Source organism: Antedon bifida, chromosome 2, assembly GCF_963402885.1.
Source record: "Antedon bifida chromosome 2, ecAntBifi1.1, whole genome shotgun sequence".
NCBI lineage: Eukaryota > Metazoa > Echinodermata > Crinoidea > Comatulida > Antedonidae > Antedon > Antedon bifida.
Genome location: NC_136227.1, coordinates 9,466,050 through 9,485,132, shown reverse-complemented (window position 1 = coordinate 9,485,132; position 19,083 = coordinate 9,466,050). Strand labels below are relative to the sequence as shown.

The window sequence follows — 19,083 nt, the reverse complement described above, 5'->3', positions numbered from 1 at the left end:
GGACAACGTTGCCAGGCTAACGTCCGGATTGCCAGAAAAAAAACCGTTGATTTGGAGATTTTAAATCGTCATTTACTCGATGAATAACCGTTTATACGGTAATAATTTTATCTAAAAAAATTCTAAATACGTTTCTGCAAAAGCACAAGCATTTTTTAGAAAATACTCCATAGATTTCAAGAGTTATAGCCAAAAAACTGCAAATTGTCCATTGGAGGGATAGGAATATATTCGCAAAGTGACGTCACCCGCGAATTTTTTTGATTTTCAAATGGGGCTTTCCCCAATAGGGCGAATTTATATTTTGTAACAATATACATTCTAGCAACACCTAATAGCCCCCAAAACATCATTCTAAAATGAAAAAAATCGAAAATCCATTTCAGGTCCATTTTAATAGTTATTAACTATCACCAAAAATTTGTCGAAAACAAAATCATTTAACTGAAATACAGACGTTTTTTGTTAAAAAAATAACTTTGACTGGAAGTCAAACTTTTCGATCAAAACATATCCCATAATGAAACCACGCGCTTGTTTGGCTACTCTGTATGCATAATCATAAAACTTCCTCACGATCTGTGTGAAAATACCTTCTCAACCGTGATGAGTTGTAAATAATTTAATTAATACTTAGCATATGCATAATGCGTACTCGTGGTTTGAAATCTTTGTTTACTTTCGCTCGCGACGATTTTCCAGATGAAATGTAATGAAACTAATTTACCTGTTAATTACGTAAACTTGTTGCTTTTGGCTCGAATTTTCGACTTAAAGTGAATAACTTTAATATTACTTTGATATGGCAAATTTAAATTTAGAATATTTTGACCTTCATTTTTTTGTGTTTCAAGGGACAATACATCTTTAAGTATTGTATCTTTAGGTACGATCATGTAAACTTCCTTGACCTACTTGATCTGTCAATCATGATTAAAATGGAAATAGAAATCTGATTGTGATCTATATTATGTCCTAATAAGGTTTTTTGTTGCATGAAGCTATCAAAAGGAAGTGTGGGACGTAATAATAATAGTATTAATAATAGTAATACCATCTTTATTTTTGTAAAACAAAACCTTTCACAGGCGCACAGGAGAAATACTAAACCATCTGGTGATTTATTAAAAATGAATTTAGAAACAATAAAGCTGATACAGTAGGCCCTAATAGAAACAAAACTAAACTCTAATTATACAGTAATAGAAGCAAAAAATACAAATCTGTTAGTAGTTTAGGTATATAAATAAGTAACGAACCAAGCAGCATTATTAGGGAAACAAACAAAATGAATTCAGTTGATTGTTATTAAATTATTTATAATATCATTTAAGTGGCACTAAATAATTATTTTCTGTAACATGTCTTTTAAGAGCTGGTTAATGAAGCAGAATCCATCAGAAGCTGCAGTGTTACAAGAACTGTTTAATAAGATTTTTGAGGATTTGTTCAACTATGTTACACTATCACTTCACCCCAAGATGATCATCTTGCAGTGCAACTACATTAAACAGGTACAGGAACTTTCTATTTTATATTAAGTCTGTCTATACTCTCAAACTAGATTGACAAAAAGAGTGTGAAGTGCCCAAATATGGTAGTGATATGATGACATCATCATATCCATATAGCGGCATATCACATAAAGTTTGATAGTGTAGACAGATAGCAGTTTTCCAAATGGTGACGGAATATTTTTTTAATAAAATACATAATAATGATTGGAAATAGTTGTGGATCATACCTGAAAAAAGGCGTGTAGTTTGTAACAAAAACTTTAGCTGGACCTGGAATTTCCTTTGAAAAAGTCAGAATTAATTTCCTTTTTAAAATTTGGGACATCTGCACTTCATCACCGTCACACACGTTTGAACTTAAAAGCTCTGTGTTTGACAAAAAAAAAAGTGTGATGTGATGTCCACATTGAGAAAGCTAAACATTTTAACTGATTAATTGATAATTTGATGTATATGAACTTAAAGGATACTGTAGAAAACAATGCTGAAATGTCCTTTTTTATAAAACTTCAATCAATAGAAATGTTCATGTTTATATTATTTCTAGGCTATAGATCTGCTAGTTGGTTTGTTACCTGTGAAAGAAGAACACGATCACAGTGCACTTCCTCCAGCCTATCTTGAAAAACTGTTTATCTTCTCACTGATGTGGAGCCTTGGAGCCCTGCTGGAACTTGATGACAGAGCCAAGATGCAGACATTTATGCTAGAACATGAAAGTCAACTATCTTACCCAAATTTACCTGAAGGAAGTGGACACACCATATTTGAATATGTTGTGGACAGCAACGGTAAGTATAAGTATTTATTTTACATTATGTTTTACAGTACATTATTATATGCTTCTCTACTCCTTAATCGGAGTTCCTTAAGCTCTGTCTACACTATCAAATTTTATGTGACAACAAAATGTGATGTGCCCATATATGAACATGATGATGTCATATCACTACCATATTTGGGAATATCACTACCATATTTGTACACATCACACTTTTTTCAAACTAGTTTGATAGTGTAGACATAGCATAAGAGAACATACTTGTAACGAGGGGATCCCCCCGTAAATATATAACTTTGCACTGTTACATTTAAAATGGATCAGCGCCTATTGTACAGGTGCTTTTGTTATGTTGTTTTGTTTTTGTTATGAAGGATTGAATTGTTAACTTTTTGTAGGCGACTGGGAGCACTGGTCAAACAGAGTTCAAGAATACATCTATCCTGCTGATTCAGTTCCTGAGTACAGTTCAATTCTCGTACCAAATGTAGACAATGTTTGTTCAAACTTTTTGCTTGACACAATTTCAAAACAAGAAAAGGTAAATTTTGTTATATGCTGTATTATTTTTGAATTCATTCCTGATATTAAAATACATAATAATGATTGGAACTAGTTGTGGATCATACCTGAAAAAAGGCGTGTAGTTTGTAACAAAAACTTTAGCTGGACCTGGAATTTCCTTTGAAAAAGTCAGAATTAATTTCCTTTTTAAAATTTGGGACATCTGCACTTCATCACCGTCACACACGTTTGAACTTAAAAGCTCTGTGTTTGACAAAAAAAAAAGTGTGATGTGCCCAAATATGGCAGTGATATGACCAATTATGGTAGTGATATGACATCACCATGTTCATTTTTTTTGTCACATCAAGTTTGATAGGCCTACCATAGTAAGAATAATACAAACAAAAAACCCTAGCACCTGAATGAAACAGTCTGCAGTGTGCAAAAATGTTGAAATTTTTAACTTGAGTCATTTAGTTATTTTGTATATTTCTCTGCTTATGTATTAAACAATTTTGTTCATGTTTTGGATAAAATTTAACAAAGGTTATTAATGTCAAGTATTATACAATATACAGGTGTACTCAATTTGGATGTGATTAAGATCACTTTCACTTTTTTGCTACAGTATAAATATCCATTTTTAAATAGGCTGTTTTGTTGATTGGTGAACAAGGAACTGCAAAAACTGTAATGATTAAAGGTTACATGAGCAAGTATGATCCGGATAGACACATGGCTAAAAGCTTCAACTTCTCTTCTGCAACTACACCACTCATGTTTCAGGTATATTGAAATAATAATGGTAATAATGTGTGAGGGTTTGACTGTATTAAAGACTCTACTCGCTTGGTTGATTGATTGAAATTCAGTAATACGGTATAATACACAATACAATAGAAATTCAGGAATGTAAGTGAGGTGTGGCTGTAGATGTGCTTCTGAGGAAGTGTCGGTAAGGTGTGTGCTCAAAGAATTGTCTATGTCTCTTTTTTGGAGGGGATGAACGATAGTCTATCTATGGATTGGCTGTCAAATCTGTGCTTAAATACTGTCAATATCTAATAGTTATACGATGGAAAAGTTCATAAGGTCAGATAAAATGTTTTCTTTTGGGAACTAATTGGGCCTAATGGTCATGGTCGTTTCTGGGGCAAATTGGTGAACGCATTTGAATTGTGATACAAAGGTTGATTCTTCAATTATAATTCTATATTATTACATTACAATAATATTTAAATAAGCATGTTAGATTTATACTAGATAAATAGTAAATCCTTGCGGAACTTTCATACTTAAATGGTATGTTTAATACCATATGAAATATAAAGAGTATGTATAAATAAATATGAAAATTAGAAACCTAATGCATTTATGACCAACTTTGATTACATGTACTATACAATGTATATTCTGTGTAGAATTGTCATTGTCTTTTTCAGTATTGTGTAATAACATTTTGATATTCCAGAGAACAATTGAGAGTTTTGTTGACAAACGAATGGGCAGCACGTATGGTCCACCTGCAGGACGCAGGATGACAGTCTTTGTAGATGACATCAACATGCCCATCATCAACGAGTGGGGAGACCAAGTGACCAATGAGATTGTGAGACAAATGATGGAGATGGACGGGTTCTATAATCTGGAGAAGCCTGGAGATTTTACACACATTGCTGATATCCAGTTTATTGCAGCTATGATACAGCCAGGTGGTGGTAGAAATGATATTCCTGAGAGACTTAAACGTGGCTTTTCCATATTCAACTGCACTCTACCGTCAAATGCTTCCATTGATAAGATATTTGGTGAGTAGCAACACAACTATCAATGACATTGTGTTTATCTGATTCAACTGTAATGGACACATCACATTGGTTGGTTGGGGTCAGTCAGTCTTAAGTTCTTGTGCCCATAAGAATTTTAAGGCATGAAGATCCCATTGAAAATACGATTCTTTGAAACATTTTTTGCCTAATCTTGCATGCTATCAGAGTTTTTAGTTGTGCTACATTATGTTTTATTTGATATTTTATTGTATTTTTTATGTGTAACTCTGATAGATAAATACAGGGGCTGGGCTGGGCATGATGTATATAAGTATTTTATTTTGCCTAGCTTCTTCCTATATTATTATTTACAATTATCGTAATAGTTTTATACAGAAGAAAAAAAGTAAAAAAAGCAAATCTAATCTACCCAGCATAATTTAAACCCTTTATCCAACCAAATGAGATATTCTAAAACATTCATTGATATTTTTTAAATATTCTTTGTAGTACTGTAAAGTAAAAATAAAAAAGCAAATAAAATTGGGAGAGTTTTGGTTTTCAGAGAGTCCAGTAGATAGTTATTGTTAAAAACACATAAAGTTTTTTCTCTTCTTGTGCCATGTTCATTCCACCACAAAAAAATGTTTAATATTGTTGAATTTTTCATCAGATAAATATTTTTATTAACTTTTCTTTGCAGGCATCATTGGTTGTGGTTACTTCTGTTCATCACGCTTCAATGATGAAGTTGTTGCATTGGCCAATGATCTTGTTGCAACTACACGAGTTCTATGGCAAGCAACCAAGGTATTTACTGAATTAAACATTTTAAAATAAAACTTTTCTGCATATAAAAAATGTATAGCAATAGCAACTTCAATTACCCCGAGCCGCGTGGTGATTCATGACAATGAAATATTGATATGTGATTTTATTTGCCGGGACGGAACTGGAGCTGGTGCGAAAGGCCCTTAAATCGATTGAAAAATAATATCTGTGCCAAATAATAAGCAATTTATTCAGAATGTTAAACCTAAAGCATGACTATGGTCAAAATAGTTTGTAACTAAACACAAGAATGTAAGCATAATGTAAGTAATCAAAAGCGATGGATTATTCAAAATGTCGCTTGTCATTGGTCAACTTGCTTGTGCTACATCCTTGCATTGCATCTCTAGTGAGAACCAAGCTTAAAGTATGTTTGGTCAAACATTTTTTAACTTTTAGTTAGACTAATGAAATTACAATTTAACATTTAAACACCAAAATGGGCTACTATAGTTAGACTAAGTTGTATTGAGAACTATTACTTTTAATATTTGAAAGGTAAAAATGCTTCCAACACCAGCCAAATTTCATTACATATTCAACCTGCGTGACCTGTCGCGTATATGGGAAGGAATGCTTCACATTGAAGGAGATGAGTGCCCCGATGGCAAGACCTTGCTAGCCCTGTGGCAGCATGAATGTTCAAGAGTTATTGCAGATCGATTCACTAACTTCGAAGACAAAGACTGGTTCATAGCAGCTGTTAAACGTGTGGTAAAGGATCAGTTAGGCGACGAGGTAGCAAGTCAGCTGTCAGAGGAACCATACTTGGTAGACTTCCTCAGAGATGCACCGGAACCTACTGGTGAAGAACCAGAAGATGCTGATCTTGATGCACCAAAGATATATGAACTGGTAAACATCACTGTATATGCTCTAACACACCTCATAATTTAAGCTTGATTTCAAGAGTGGCGTAACACATGAGAAAAGGGCCCTGGTTTAGCACTCCTAATGGCCCTCTATACTCTACTAAGTTGGGGCTGCTCATGCTCTGAGGCCCCTGGGTTTAGCCAGTGAGTTCTCATCATAGCCGTTACGCCACTGTATTTTAGGCTTCATTACTTGAACCATGATCCCAAAGTCTTTGCTAAGTTGCAAGGTCAGGTCTGCCACTGACACTCACAGACATGTGGTTGCACTTATGAAAACCAAGACTGATTGCAGTTCACTTTCCATCCTTGAATGAACTACCCTTACCCTCACTTACACTTTTAAAAAGTCAACTTAGGATCTACCAACAAAGTGAGATGAGTGAATGCCTGTTGATATCAGTGTCCATGACAGGCCTGACTGCCTATTAGATGTTTGAATTGTTCTTACTTCTCTCTTTTGATGTATTTTTCTTTAAGATGTAACACGCTGCCATAATAATGGGAAAAAAATACAATACCACAATACACCTTTTCCCTCCCATATAAAGTGGAGCTGACTGCTTGATATATTCTTTATTCACAGGTTCCAGATTTAGACTTCCTTTCAGAGAAGCTACAGTTATTTATGGCACAGTATAATGACACAGTGAGAGGAGGTCACATGGATCTGGTGTTCTTTAAAGATGCAATGACACATCTTGTCAAGGTATGTGCTTCCTCTTCCATTTATTTTAATAAAGGCATGTTATGAGAGGTAGGTTTGAGTCTTGTGATTAGATATGCCAAAGAATATATATCAGAAGAATGAGTAAGCTGTGGTTTTCCCTGTGATAGTAATGTTTTCCATGTGGTAGGGCACGGCATAAGTTGGATGAATATAACTTTTTGACAGTCATACTAATCTAAGCTTGTACCACCACTGGTAGTGTTTTCATGATCAAAAATGTTATCAACTACATGCTAACATCATGTTAAATGCTATTTAGGTATTTAATTGTTCGTTTTATGCAATTTGATAGTTGAAAAACTGCCGAATAGACAGTTCACTACTACCAGACGCTACTGTACCGTTCGCCTTGTTGTTGACGTGTTTTCATGAAGGATAGTTCATAAATTTCAATATTTAACTTGTTTCTGGTAGAAAAAAAAAAATTAATTTAATTTAACATTGTAGCCTATTAATAACACATACTTATACTCATTTATATCATAAAAACATTACTTTATTTCTCAAGAAGTGAATGTACATATATATATATGTAAATATGTTTTATAAAATGTTATATAATTGCAAAATATATTATCATAATTCTGTTTAATGTGACATGTATAATATCTATTAAATCAAGTCTTCTTTGATTTGTATACATCCATTTGTGTGAGGGCGGGCATCCATGCTATGCTAATAGTGTGATACAAATTTCCAATGCAAAATTGCGGATTGCTCATTCTTCTGATATTATATTCTTTGGATATGCACACAAATTAAACACATTTTTGCAGGAATTTAATTAATTCATAAAACCAAAATCACCATTAAGTACCAAAAGTAGAATACGTACTAAAAATTCACTACATACTCAATAGTGATGGAAAACAAAGTCTATTTTGTGAAATCTCTACATAGATATAGACTCTACATATGCCATTATTCTCAAATATGAGGACGATGACATGCGTGAGAGACGTTTAAACAGCCTTCTACGGTGACTGGACTATTCCATTTTCTTTTTCGAGTGGTGTCCACATTTGGAAATATGGCATATGGTAGAATCTATAGAGGTATCTAAAGGCCAATTTACACACAGACGAGCGGTAACGGTAAGCGGAAAACAAAAAAAATAGAATCTATGTTATTTCTTATGACCATTTATACAGAACACGAAGCAGATGGGCGTTAAGGGGAAATCCGCCCAGGACAAACAGATTTGATTTTGTGAAAATACTGCGTGGTAATTGTGGATTCTGGCTAATCAACGACATAATTGATGTGACATCTATCAACAACTTTTTCTATGTGTCCGTCGAGTCCAAACGAGTGCCATTAGTAGTAGGCCTAGCCTAGTTTTGGAACTTATTATTCAGATATATACAAACAACTACGACGTGACTGATTGTTTGTATAATGATAGTAAAGAAAAGATACATTTGGGACGTTATTAGGCAACAAGGCCTTCTAAAACCAGGCCTATAGGCCAGTGGTAGGTACTGAGCTAGGCCTAATGACAGTCAATCATAATGCGTCTAGTCCAGGTCATCAGTGCCTGCAACATGCACTAGGCTTGAGGCCTACCAAGCACCTGCGTTCCATCCCACTGCTCACAAATTCTGCGCACTGTGTAAATGGAACATATGCTACTCGGTTTTCCGCTTACCATAACCACCTTCCCTTATTGCTTACCGTTACCGCTTGTCTGTGTAATTGGCCTATACTCATAGACTATTAACACTACTGTTGATATGTGTAAAATCTCACAGGGTTCAAAATGTTATAGTAAATATGTTATCGTCCGAATGAATGATATTTCTGGTACTTTATGGACAGAACCAAATGCATTATTCTGAATATTTTATTGATTTTGAACCAGATATCTCGGATAATTCGTACACCGCGTGGCAACGCTCTCCTGGTAGGCGTAGGTGGATCCGGTAAACAGAGTTTAACTAGATTATCATCATTTATTGCTGGATACAAGAACTTTCAAATAACACTTACAAGGTAAAAATCTGCAATTTATTATGATAATAATGAACATTTTTAACATTAAATTTTGAATGTTAACTGGTACTTCCAGGTACTCATTAGTGGCCGTCACAAATCCTGGTACATCACTTGTTCATACAGATTATCAATGGTCTGTTTCCGGGTCTACAGTACATACCCCTCTGAGATAGTCCCGGGGGAAAGCCAGAAAGTTAGCTAGAACAAGGTGTTCAACAACTTGTTGCCTTTGGGTGGCTGGCGGCTTTTTTGTCATACTTGGGCTCGAATCTAACCTCTAGCCATCAGCACAAGCGTGATGGTCTAGAGGTATGAACGCCAGGCTAGTGATCTGGAGGTCGTGGGTTTGTATCCCACCGGAGAACTACTTGCGAATTTTTCACAAGTGTTCTCAATGTACTTAGTATAAAGTACAAATTACGTCAGAGTAGGGAAAAACATCTGACCAATTACTCAACTCCCTGACGCAATGCTACTCCACAGTACTGTAGTTAAACACAATTAAAATCCTGTTAATGCAGTACCTGCTGCTTACTTGGGCTTGAATCTAACCCCTAGCCATCAGCGCAGGCTTGGTGGTCTAGAGGTATAAACACCATGATAGTGATCTGAAGGTCGTGGGTTTGAGTCCCACCTGAGAATTATTTGTGTTCTAAGTGTACTTGCGCTCCCCTCTAAATCTGCCTCCGTTATTTTGTCTGTTTTGACTGTTGCTGCATAGAGTAAATGCAACGTCTTGTTATACTAATAATATTCTTTTTTATTTATTTGTTCAAACAGTCTTGGATAAAAGGGTAAGCTGTAAATTGTAATAATAGTACAGGAAAACTATGAAATATGGTTGAAAAAATTGCAACAGAATTTATTTCACCACAATGCATTTCTATAAGGTCCCTATATGAACATACTAAAAGTCTAGAAAAATCCAGGTAGGGGAAATAGGTTTTTTTAAACAAAATGGCCACCAATGGCGAAAATGCCTAAAAAAGTACAAAAAAACATAAATGATAGATCTAATTACCACTTTATAACAGTTTTTACAATGGTTTATATATTTCTTTACAGTTAAGTTTCGAAGATCTGAACTACAATATACACATTATTCTAAGTGCTGTTAATTAGAAAATGGCCGAAAAACAAATGTTTAAGTATCTAGATATATCCCTATTGTTATAATATAAAACGCAGTCCTTCCTATGCTTAATGCATAGGATTACGGTGTCTAATAATAAATCAGTTCATTTACATTTGTACTGTTATAACAATATATTACAACATTGGTGGTGCCAGTGGGGAGGGGTATAAGGATGGGAGATCATATGGGAAGGGTGAGGGAGTCTGTCCGGCCCCCCCCCCATCCCCTCTCCCCAATTGGCTATTTTCGGGAGTATATGTAGACAATAGGATGATATTTCCTAATATAAAACAATACCCCTTTGAGTGCTGTTTCAAGGACTAAAACTACCCTTTACTGGTATAATATTGTCGGAACTTCTGGTGGCGCTCCCATTGATGGCCCAGCCAATTGATGCTAGCTGCGCTCTCCCCCCTCATCGGGAAAATCCTTGCGCCATCACTGGACTACAATCTATTACCGTATTTATTCGGATAAACGCTACATTAAGAAAAATCGAATAAACGTCCCGGGGACATCATTTGGAATAACCTACGCCACTGCACCCCCCTCCCCGCCCCTATCGGACATCATTTTGCATTTATTTCCTCGAATGTACGCCCCGCCACATGCATATTATACACAATATTGTATTTTAACACATCTCTATTTGTAATAGAATTCACTGAATGACATGATGGTGTTGTATTTGTTCATATCTAAAGGGTGTATTTATTTGATTATACATGTTACCACATTACACCCACAAAAATAAACGCCTCTCCGAATAAACTTCTCACGACGATTACACGCCCCCACTACCCTCCTTAAAAATCAACCACCAAGGGCATTTATTCAAATAAATGCGGTAATTTCACTTTCATCTTGTCAGTATCTCATCCTCCATCTATTGGTGTGGAATTGAGCATGTGCTGATGCCGTGGCATTCTTAAAAAATAGTGGAGCAGCAGTCCAAACCATATTTTCTGCAACTGCAATTCATTTTACTACAACCTTATTTACAGGTACATCTAATCAACTTTAATAGTTTCTCTGGTGCTGGTAGTAAATTTGTCATCAATACTTTCCATACCTAGTCTGTGGGTTGAAGAGTATTTCCTATCCACTGCTATACCTGGTAATAAAGACTCACGAAATGAAATTTTGCAGCAAGGGAATAGATTTGCTTTTTGCAACTTTCTCAAAGAAAAGTAGGCTGTCTAAATCTCCATTGACTTCCCTCCATATATACAGTAGCTACCAATGCCAAATTCCTGATGCAATGTTTTTTTTTTTTTTGGAAACTGTTTGGTTTACAGAATTTGACATACAACTCCAACTGTGATGTGATGATTTTTAAGACCAACACCTTTTCCTAAACCAAATTTACTTACGGCCCATAATTATAGCCATTAAACACAAGAGTTTACTTTGCCTTCACATAACGTAACAAACAAACATGGTACATAATAAATGTCTTGAAATGTTGCTGTTTCGGGCCAAGAGGTTTGATGTAGCAGTGCTCCCCCATTGATAACATACAGTGGGCAGTGAGATGAAGGTTTCTGAGTAGTCTAGCAGTGTGTATGAAGTCAATGGAGTAAAAGAGGGCTGCAGGAAAAGTACAAGGTTCTTTTTCAACAAATGATGCATTGTGTATGACTGTCTCTCATAGCCATCAGTGATGAAATAGTATATGTGAGGGAATGTGCACTGCTTCTCTATTGATGAATATGGTTGATTTTGACCCATGTGTAATAATTATTATGTTCTTTCCTCTTAAATTAATATTCTGTCACGATTGCTTCATTCATTGATTTAATACCGTATGTTCTCGATGGGGGAGCACTGTGAATGCATGTAAAGTATTTCCTTGGTGTGAAGCTCTGTAAAAATTAGTTAAAAAAAAAAAATTTGCTTTTTATACATGGAATCCAGGGATGTGATACTACATCCCATCTATTTGGTATAGGAAAAGGTGCTTACAAACCCTGTAAAACCAAACGTCTTCAAAAAAAAGAAACCATCGCATCAGAGGAATTGGCATTGGTATAGCTATATACTGTATGGAGGAATACGTTCTGGGAGAAAGTAGCAAAAAGCAAAACAGCACTTGAAATAAAGTCTATTCCCCCAACAACAAATGCTGCAAAATGTCATTCCCTGCGTGTATATTACCATGGTACAGCAGTGGATAGAAAATACTCTTCAACCCACAGACTGGGGGGATGGAAAGTTACAAATGTTTGTGACGAATACCAGGGCATCAGCACATGCTTAATTCCTACCTATAGACAGAGGATGATAACTGGACAATGAAAATAAATGGATTAATACTAGATTGTAAGATTATTGTGACAGTACAAATGTAAATGAACTGTTTTATTAGACACCGTAGTCCTGCATTATAATGCATAGGACTACGTTGTCTATTATTATAACCGTGGTAATATCTTGATACTTAAATGTGTGTTTTTGCTGCTAAATAGCACTTAAATTAATATGTATATTGCAGTTTAAATGTTTGACACTAAAGAAATATAAAAAGCATTATAAAAACTGCTATCAAGTGGTAATTAGATATACAATATATGTTTTTTGTTCATTTTTAGACATTTTTTCTAGACTTTTAGTATGTTCATATAGGAACCTTATAGAAATGCATTGTGGTGAAAAAAATTCTGTTGCAATTTTTTCAACCTTTTATTGATTCTAAACATATCTTTCCTGTACTATAAATGCATCATTGTTACAATCAAAATCACTGCATGTACTCTAGTAGTTTGCTGTACACATGTTTATATCTTTATTCATAACCATCATTACTATCTGCTAAATTCTGTGTTTGTGTTTAACACCCATCACCATTTGATAAACTAATCAATTTCATTCAGACCTCCCAAGTCCCTTGATTACATTAATTTCATAAACATTTTAATTCTACATACAGTACTTAAATACAGTATTAACACATTTCAACACTATATAATAAGGAACGTCACAAAATCTGCTTAATTCATTTATTAAAAAATATCGTGATCACAGTAGGCCCTACAAGGCTGAATTGGAACAATATTAACAAATACATATAAAAAAACCAATAGGAAATATCATTAAAATATAAATACAAATATAAAGGTTAAAAAGGTAAATAACGAGAAAAAAATTATTTTAAAAAATACATGCGAGAGAGAATTTACAGATGATAAACATAAAAAAATGGCACTCAGGAAGGAAACCGTTATTTGAATTTATTGGAACTCACCCATAGCAAAAAAAATTAGTAGATTTAAGTAGTCGTAAGTAGAAATAGCTCTATTTTTAGTAGCCCTAATAGTTTTTAAGTAGACCTTTTTATCTCGCCTACTAAGGATTTTAACTCAATGAGTCAACGATGGAATGACTACTTCCCAGCTATATAAAATAGATAGTTGATTAATAGTTACTGGCTATTAATTATTTGTTAACAGTCTATTGATAGGTTATTGGTAGCCCTAGTATAGCTATTATAAGTAGACAGTTGATAGATATGACACTCATAGATTTCTAATAGCTATCTGGTAGTCCATATCTATCTATTGTATAAAATAGATAGTTTATTAACAGTTACTGGCTATTATCAGTTTGTTTATGTCTATTAATAGGTTGCTGGTAGCCCTTGGTATAGCTATTGTAGGTAGACAATAGATGTATACAACTGTGTTACTATGAAAATAGTGAAAAATCTATCTAATACTATTAGTGGGGATTTTGAATTATGCTAATGAGGTAAAACCTATTAGGACCTATCTAAAATCTGCCTAAAATCTACTTATTAGTAGGTACCTTAATAGGTAATAGAGCTATATCTATTAAGGCGACAACTTATAAGGCTAATAGATATAGAGCTATATCTACTAAGACTTTTTGTTATGGAATCTCTTGAGAGACTGTTGTATACAAGTGATACAATTGGTTGAACATACCCCATAAACAGACACAAAATCGTATTCAAGAACTCTAAATTCTTGCCAACAAGGGTATCCAACCATAAATTGGCTTGAATAACAATACCAAGAACTTTTATTTTAGGAACAAAATCCATAAATTTAACCTATAAATAAGTTTGAAGGGTCGGGCGGATGATTTAAAAAAAAATTTGCAAGGATTTATCACATTTTGATGGATTAGGTTAAGAAAATTTCATCTGGTCCAGTTGTCTAGATCGTGAAATTCCAAATTCACATAGTAGGATCATAAACATGATGAACTCAACATATTTAAATTTAGATGCTTGTGCATTTTCAGAAGCATCATTAATTATAACTTAATGATTATGTGCTTTGTGTGAACAAACTAGGGTAACTAACACATAGGTAGATACTGTACACACAGCTGAGTAACTGCACAGGTCTCCTATTTAGAAGAGCTTTCTAAATAAGAACCAAAACCTATACATAGAACCAGCCAATAATCTTTCTATAAGCTTAATTAATGAGTGTGTTTGCTTATAGACCATCATTGGAATCACATCCAAACTTGATTTCAATTCATTTAAATTTTCATATGCTCTATAAATGTCTCCCTCTCTAAGTGATTGTTTTGCACTTACATAAAATATAAATACAATTGGATTAAATTGTTTATATTTTTGTTTAGGGTCAACAAGACCAATGATGTCATTGTCAACATTCTTCCATGCAAATGCATCGTAAGATATTACATCATCAGTTATTACAAAAACATTTCTTAGTTTTCTCATTACATCTTTGTCTCCTTTGACTTTGCTAAGTACTGGTTCAAACTTTGCAAGCATCTCTTTGAGTTTGTCCTCATCATTCATTAAATAGTAATATTTAATCACATAAATGTTAGTACTTATACCTTGATCACTCCACCCATCAGGGTACACACACTCAGATGCTTTCTCATAATATTCTAATGGCTTATTGAGGTAGTCATGTAGATCATTTCTCCCAGTACTTTGTAAATATTTCAATAATCCTAGGCAAGTATCTCCTAAACAGCAATACAAACTATGCTTGAAGAATTTAGTGTAGCCACTTATTATTTTGTCATCATTTTCAAAGACAGATTCAATTATATTGTCCAATTTTAGCTCAAAAACTTCCAATTGATCAATTCCGTTTTCCTCGCAGTCATATATGATTGTATTAAATTCTAAGAAAAATATATTTAAAAGTAATAGTTGTTTGATACAAGCAATTTCATCCACAATTAGTGGTAAAACATCTTTCATCCATTCAATCCCGTTTGTGCTAGCTAGTAGGAAAGACACCAGTTTTGCATAATCTTTTGGACTATTTAGTTTAGGGAGGTTGAACAAAAATTTGATGTTGATAATGTCACCAGTTACAACTGTATTACTTGACATTATATTACACCACAGGTCTGTTTTAACTGCTTTCAATGAATCTATTACTTGTTCACAACATTCACTTGATAAATGTCCAATTAAATTTTGTTGAGGAACAAAATAATGAGGAAGGCGTCTTAGTTTATAGCAACTTATTAGCCAATCAAGTGTCTTCCTGATTAAGTTCATAGTACTATGACCTTTAGGAGGAAATGTTTCACACATCCAGAAGCAAGCTGTCTTAATAAAGTAAGAACAGAATGGTGTTGGAGAATCAGATTCACTAAATGGCATTACAGATTTTGTTGCCTTTAAAGCACACATGCACCTAACATATGGTTCACTTAGTTCATAACAGAGTTCTCTTTCAGCTGGTGAGAAAGATAACCTCCATTCAATTTCTTTTAATTTGCTACTTAGGTGACCAATACTAACTAACAAACAATCAAGCTCAGAAATCTTTCTTAAGATTGCTGTTGTTGGCCAGTTGTTTTGTCTTTCTCTTGTAAAAAAAATGTTTGAATGCAACGGCTGTGATTGGCAGGTCAAACAATGTAGGTAATCCATTATTATGTTACTACTGGTTACTTCTATTGAAGGACCATGATTTCTATACGCATAAAGTGGAGAATTACTACAAACTTTACTGAATTCATCATTTCTAAAAACAGCAGGCATAATGTAACCATTCTTATCTACAATGTTTTTTAAAGACTCATCCAGAGGCCAGTTGCTGTTTACTTTCAGTGTTAAATAAGCTGGTTCATTTGCATTCTGCTGAGCCATTACATAGCCACCTTTATGATACTTCCTTGCTGGTTCATACGGCCACAATACAACTGGATAAATTGGTAGAACAAGCATTGAATCTTGATCTCCACATATTGAGATCGGCATTGATTCAAAAAAACTCCCCACCCTATATCTGCTGTAGGATATGCAGGGTAATTTCCTTGAAGCAATATCAAATAGTTTCTCTTCGACTCTAAATTTAGCAATGCGAAGATCCCTATCTGACAGGGCCATCTTAAGAAACATATCTGCAATTGAATCCATTTTATCACATATAATTCTGCTCATACTTCTACTGGCCGACAGGTGCAATTCGTAATAGTACACAAACTTACGGTTATTTCCAGTAATTTATTAATAAAGATAGAATTTAGAGAGATTTCCAACAGCAATACTTTAAAGCAGTAGAGTGAACTGAAAACCAATTTAACACTGTCTACTGTACTGTATCTTAGAAGGGTGTGATGATCATGTAAATAGTGATTGCTTTTTGTTGTACAAAGGTCTTTTTTCTAATCTGTTCTAGTTTGCTTAACTCTGTCTTGTTTACTCTGATTTGAAAATGATTGAATAAAGTAGGGGTACTCTATAGTATAGTGGGGTTCACCTACTGTAGTCAAATGTTAAATGTATCTATTCTTGGTTCTCAAGCTTAACTGGAAACTGAGAAAATTTGGATTAGGCCCTCCACGTACCTACGGCAGTTGGCAGTGCAGCACCTACCAGATCAGCACACCGGGAGACGATACCCTACTCTTTTTTTCAAATAGTGTACCAAGTTCTTTAAAGTGCGCTATATGTACATGGACAAGGCAATCAAAGTAAAGGATCCTTGCCTAAAGGTGCAATCAGTATGGTACAAATCGGCTCGAACCCATGCTATCACATGCCGATATTATCATTACACCAATACTCTGGTATGGTATATAACAGCACTCGCTGCTATTCCCATACCGTCTCCCATCCAGAATGCAACCGGGCCTAACGTTGCTTAAAGTATTGTCCCTCAAAAACATGAAAAATGAAGATTAATAAAATCAGACTTTAAATAGGCCATTTTGCAGTTTTAATAAAGTTATTTATTTTTTTAAATAATTATTTTTAACTTATAAAAAGACAAAATAAACGGTTAATTTTTACCAAAAACCATTGTCTGACAGACAATTTTTAAAAGCATTTTTAGTCGCGTACTATGTTGGTCGGTAAACACTAACTTGAGCACGCGACTGCAGCCATCTATGGCCTTGTTTTGCTTTAAATTACATTTTTTTCAGGTAAATAATTTTTTTTTCGATCTGGTTTTTGGTCAAAATGAATAACTGGCATTAAAATGGCATATTAAAAGAAAAAATGTGAAAACAAAATTGTTTTAGGTGGGCAATATATCTAACTTCGGTGATCTGATGAGAACTGGTGTTTCAACGCAGTATGGCCGTCTAAAAACACCCACAAATGACCTGTTTAATTTCATTTATTTATTTGACCAACAAACCATAATGTCAAATAAACATAGCAGAATTGTTCAGAGACTGCTCATGTAAACAACATTACTATAAGTTCAAGTCAGCATTCACATAATCTTAACTAAATTTATAATAACAACTTGCTTGGTCTATATTTCTGGGAAGTAATATAATAAAATATAATAAAACCATCCTGACTATATTTTGTAGGTATACATACTAACAAATTCTGATTTACATGGGAATTACTATTAATTTCTGACCCAAATACAATTTGTTTTATGCTTATTACAATGCCATAAACTGTCCTGTCAAAATAAGGTTGATGTGGTGTTTTCCTTCCATTTTTACTTCTGCTTTCTGTTTTTTAAATCAGTATTATTCTAATCACATATATATAAAATATCTTTTTTATTAAATTATGATATATTTTATGTTTATTATAATCCCATGCATTGCCATATCTAAATCAGATAGTTTATATGCAATATATTATAATCACATTATATATCTTTTTTTATTAATTATAATGTGTTCATGCTTATTACAATGCCATGCATTGTCCTGTCTAAATCAGTTTTTACTTCAGATTAATTTTTTCCTTTCTCTTTTGCTTTTTTTAAATTGCAATATATACAGGTTATCCTAATCACATTTCATATGTCTTTTTAAAAATTAAATTCTGTAAAAAATAAGGTCTTACAATGTTACGAACTTGATGGATGATCTTAAGTACATGTATCGTGTTGCTGGTTGTGAGGGCCAAGGTATCACATTCATCTTCACTGATAATGAAGTCAAGGATGAAGCCTTCTTAGAATATATCAACAATGTCCTCAGCTCTGGAGAGGTAAGCTAAATCATAAGCACAATTTACAAGCCCTACTGAAAATCTTATACCTTGTTACATGTTAATATATTGTAAGTTTAACCCTGTAAATTCTTGGAAGAGGATGAGGAGGATGCCACTGAATTTTTTAGTAATGTACACATGAAGACTACCACCTAAACCCCATCATGATTAAAAATATAAACCTCAAAATAGCTCTGACCACCCATGAGCCAAGTTTTAAGCATTTTTTTTAATTGAATTTCAATGTTTTTTTATTATTTAATTTGTTTTCTTAACAAACACTTGGGGATAACGCAGAATTTGGTTGTACTAAATACGAAAAAGACTACCACCTTAGCTCCACCATGATTGAAAATATGAATCTCAAATATTACGTGTACTTTGTTTTTTTTTTTAAATAGCGCTTTTTTCATTTGGATTATTTTTAAATTAAACAGAATTTAAAGAATTTTTTGTTTTAATGCAACATTGGTACAACAATATTGTTGTTTTAATAATAATAT

General features: G+C 33.9%; 1 protein-coding gene across 1 annotated transcript in view; it reads left to right on the top strand.

The window, feature by feature from the left end:
• The window catches only part of LOC144836214 (dynein axonemal heavy chain 8-like), a 74,608-nt gene that overhangs the window by 30,309 nt on the left and 25,216 nt on the right, over window positions 1-19,083 (top strand). The window contains exons 44-53 of the mRNA XM_078691460.1: window positions 1,374-1,514; window positions 2,065-2,308; window positions 2,697-2,839; window positions 3,457-3,591; window positions 4,277-4,613; window positions 5,278-5,384; window positions 5,904-6,260; window positions 6,864-6,986; window positions 8,869-8,999; window positions 18,424-18,577. Coding sequence (XP_078547586.1) covers window positions 1,374-1,514; window positions 2,065-2,308; window positions 2,697-2,839; window positions 3,457-3,591; window positions 4,277-4,613; window positions 5,278-5,384; window positions 5,904-6,260; window positions 6,864-6,986; window positions 8,869-8,999; window positions 18,424-18,577 — 1,872 coding nt within the window. The remainder of the gene's footprint in view (window positions 1-1,373; window positions 1,515-2,064; window positions 2,309-2,696; window positions 2,840-3,456; window positions 3,592-4,276; window positions 4,614-5,277; window positions 5,385-5,903; window positions 6,261-6,863; window positions 6,987-8,868; window positions 9,000-18,423; window positions 18,578-19,083) is intronic.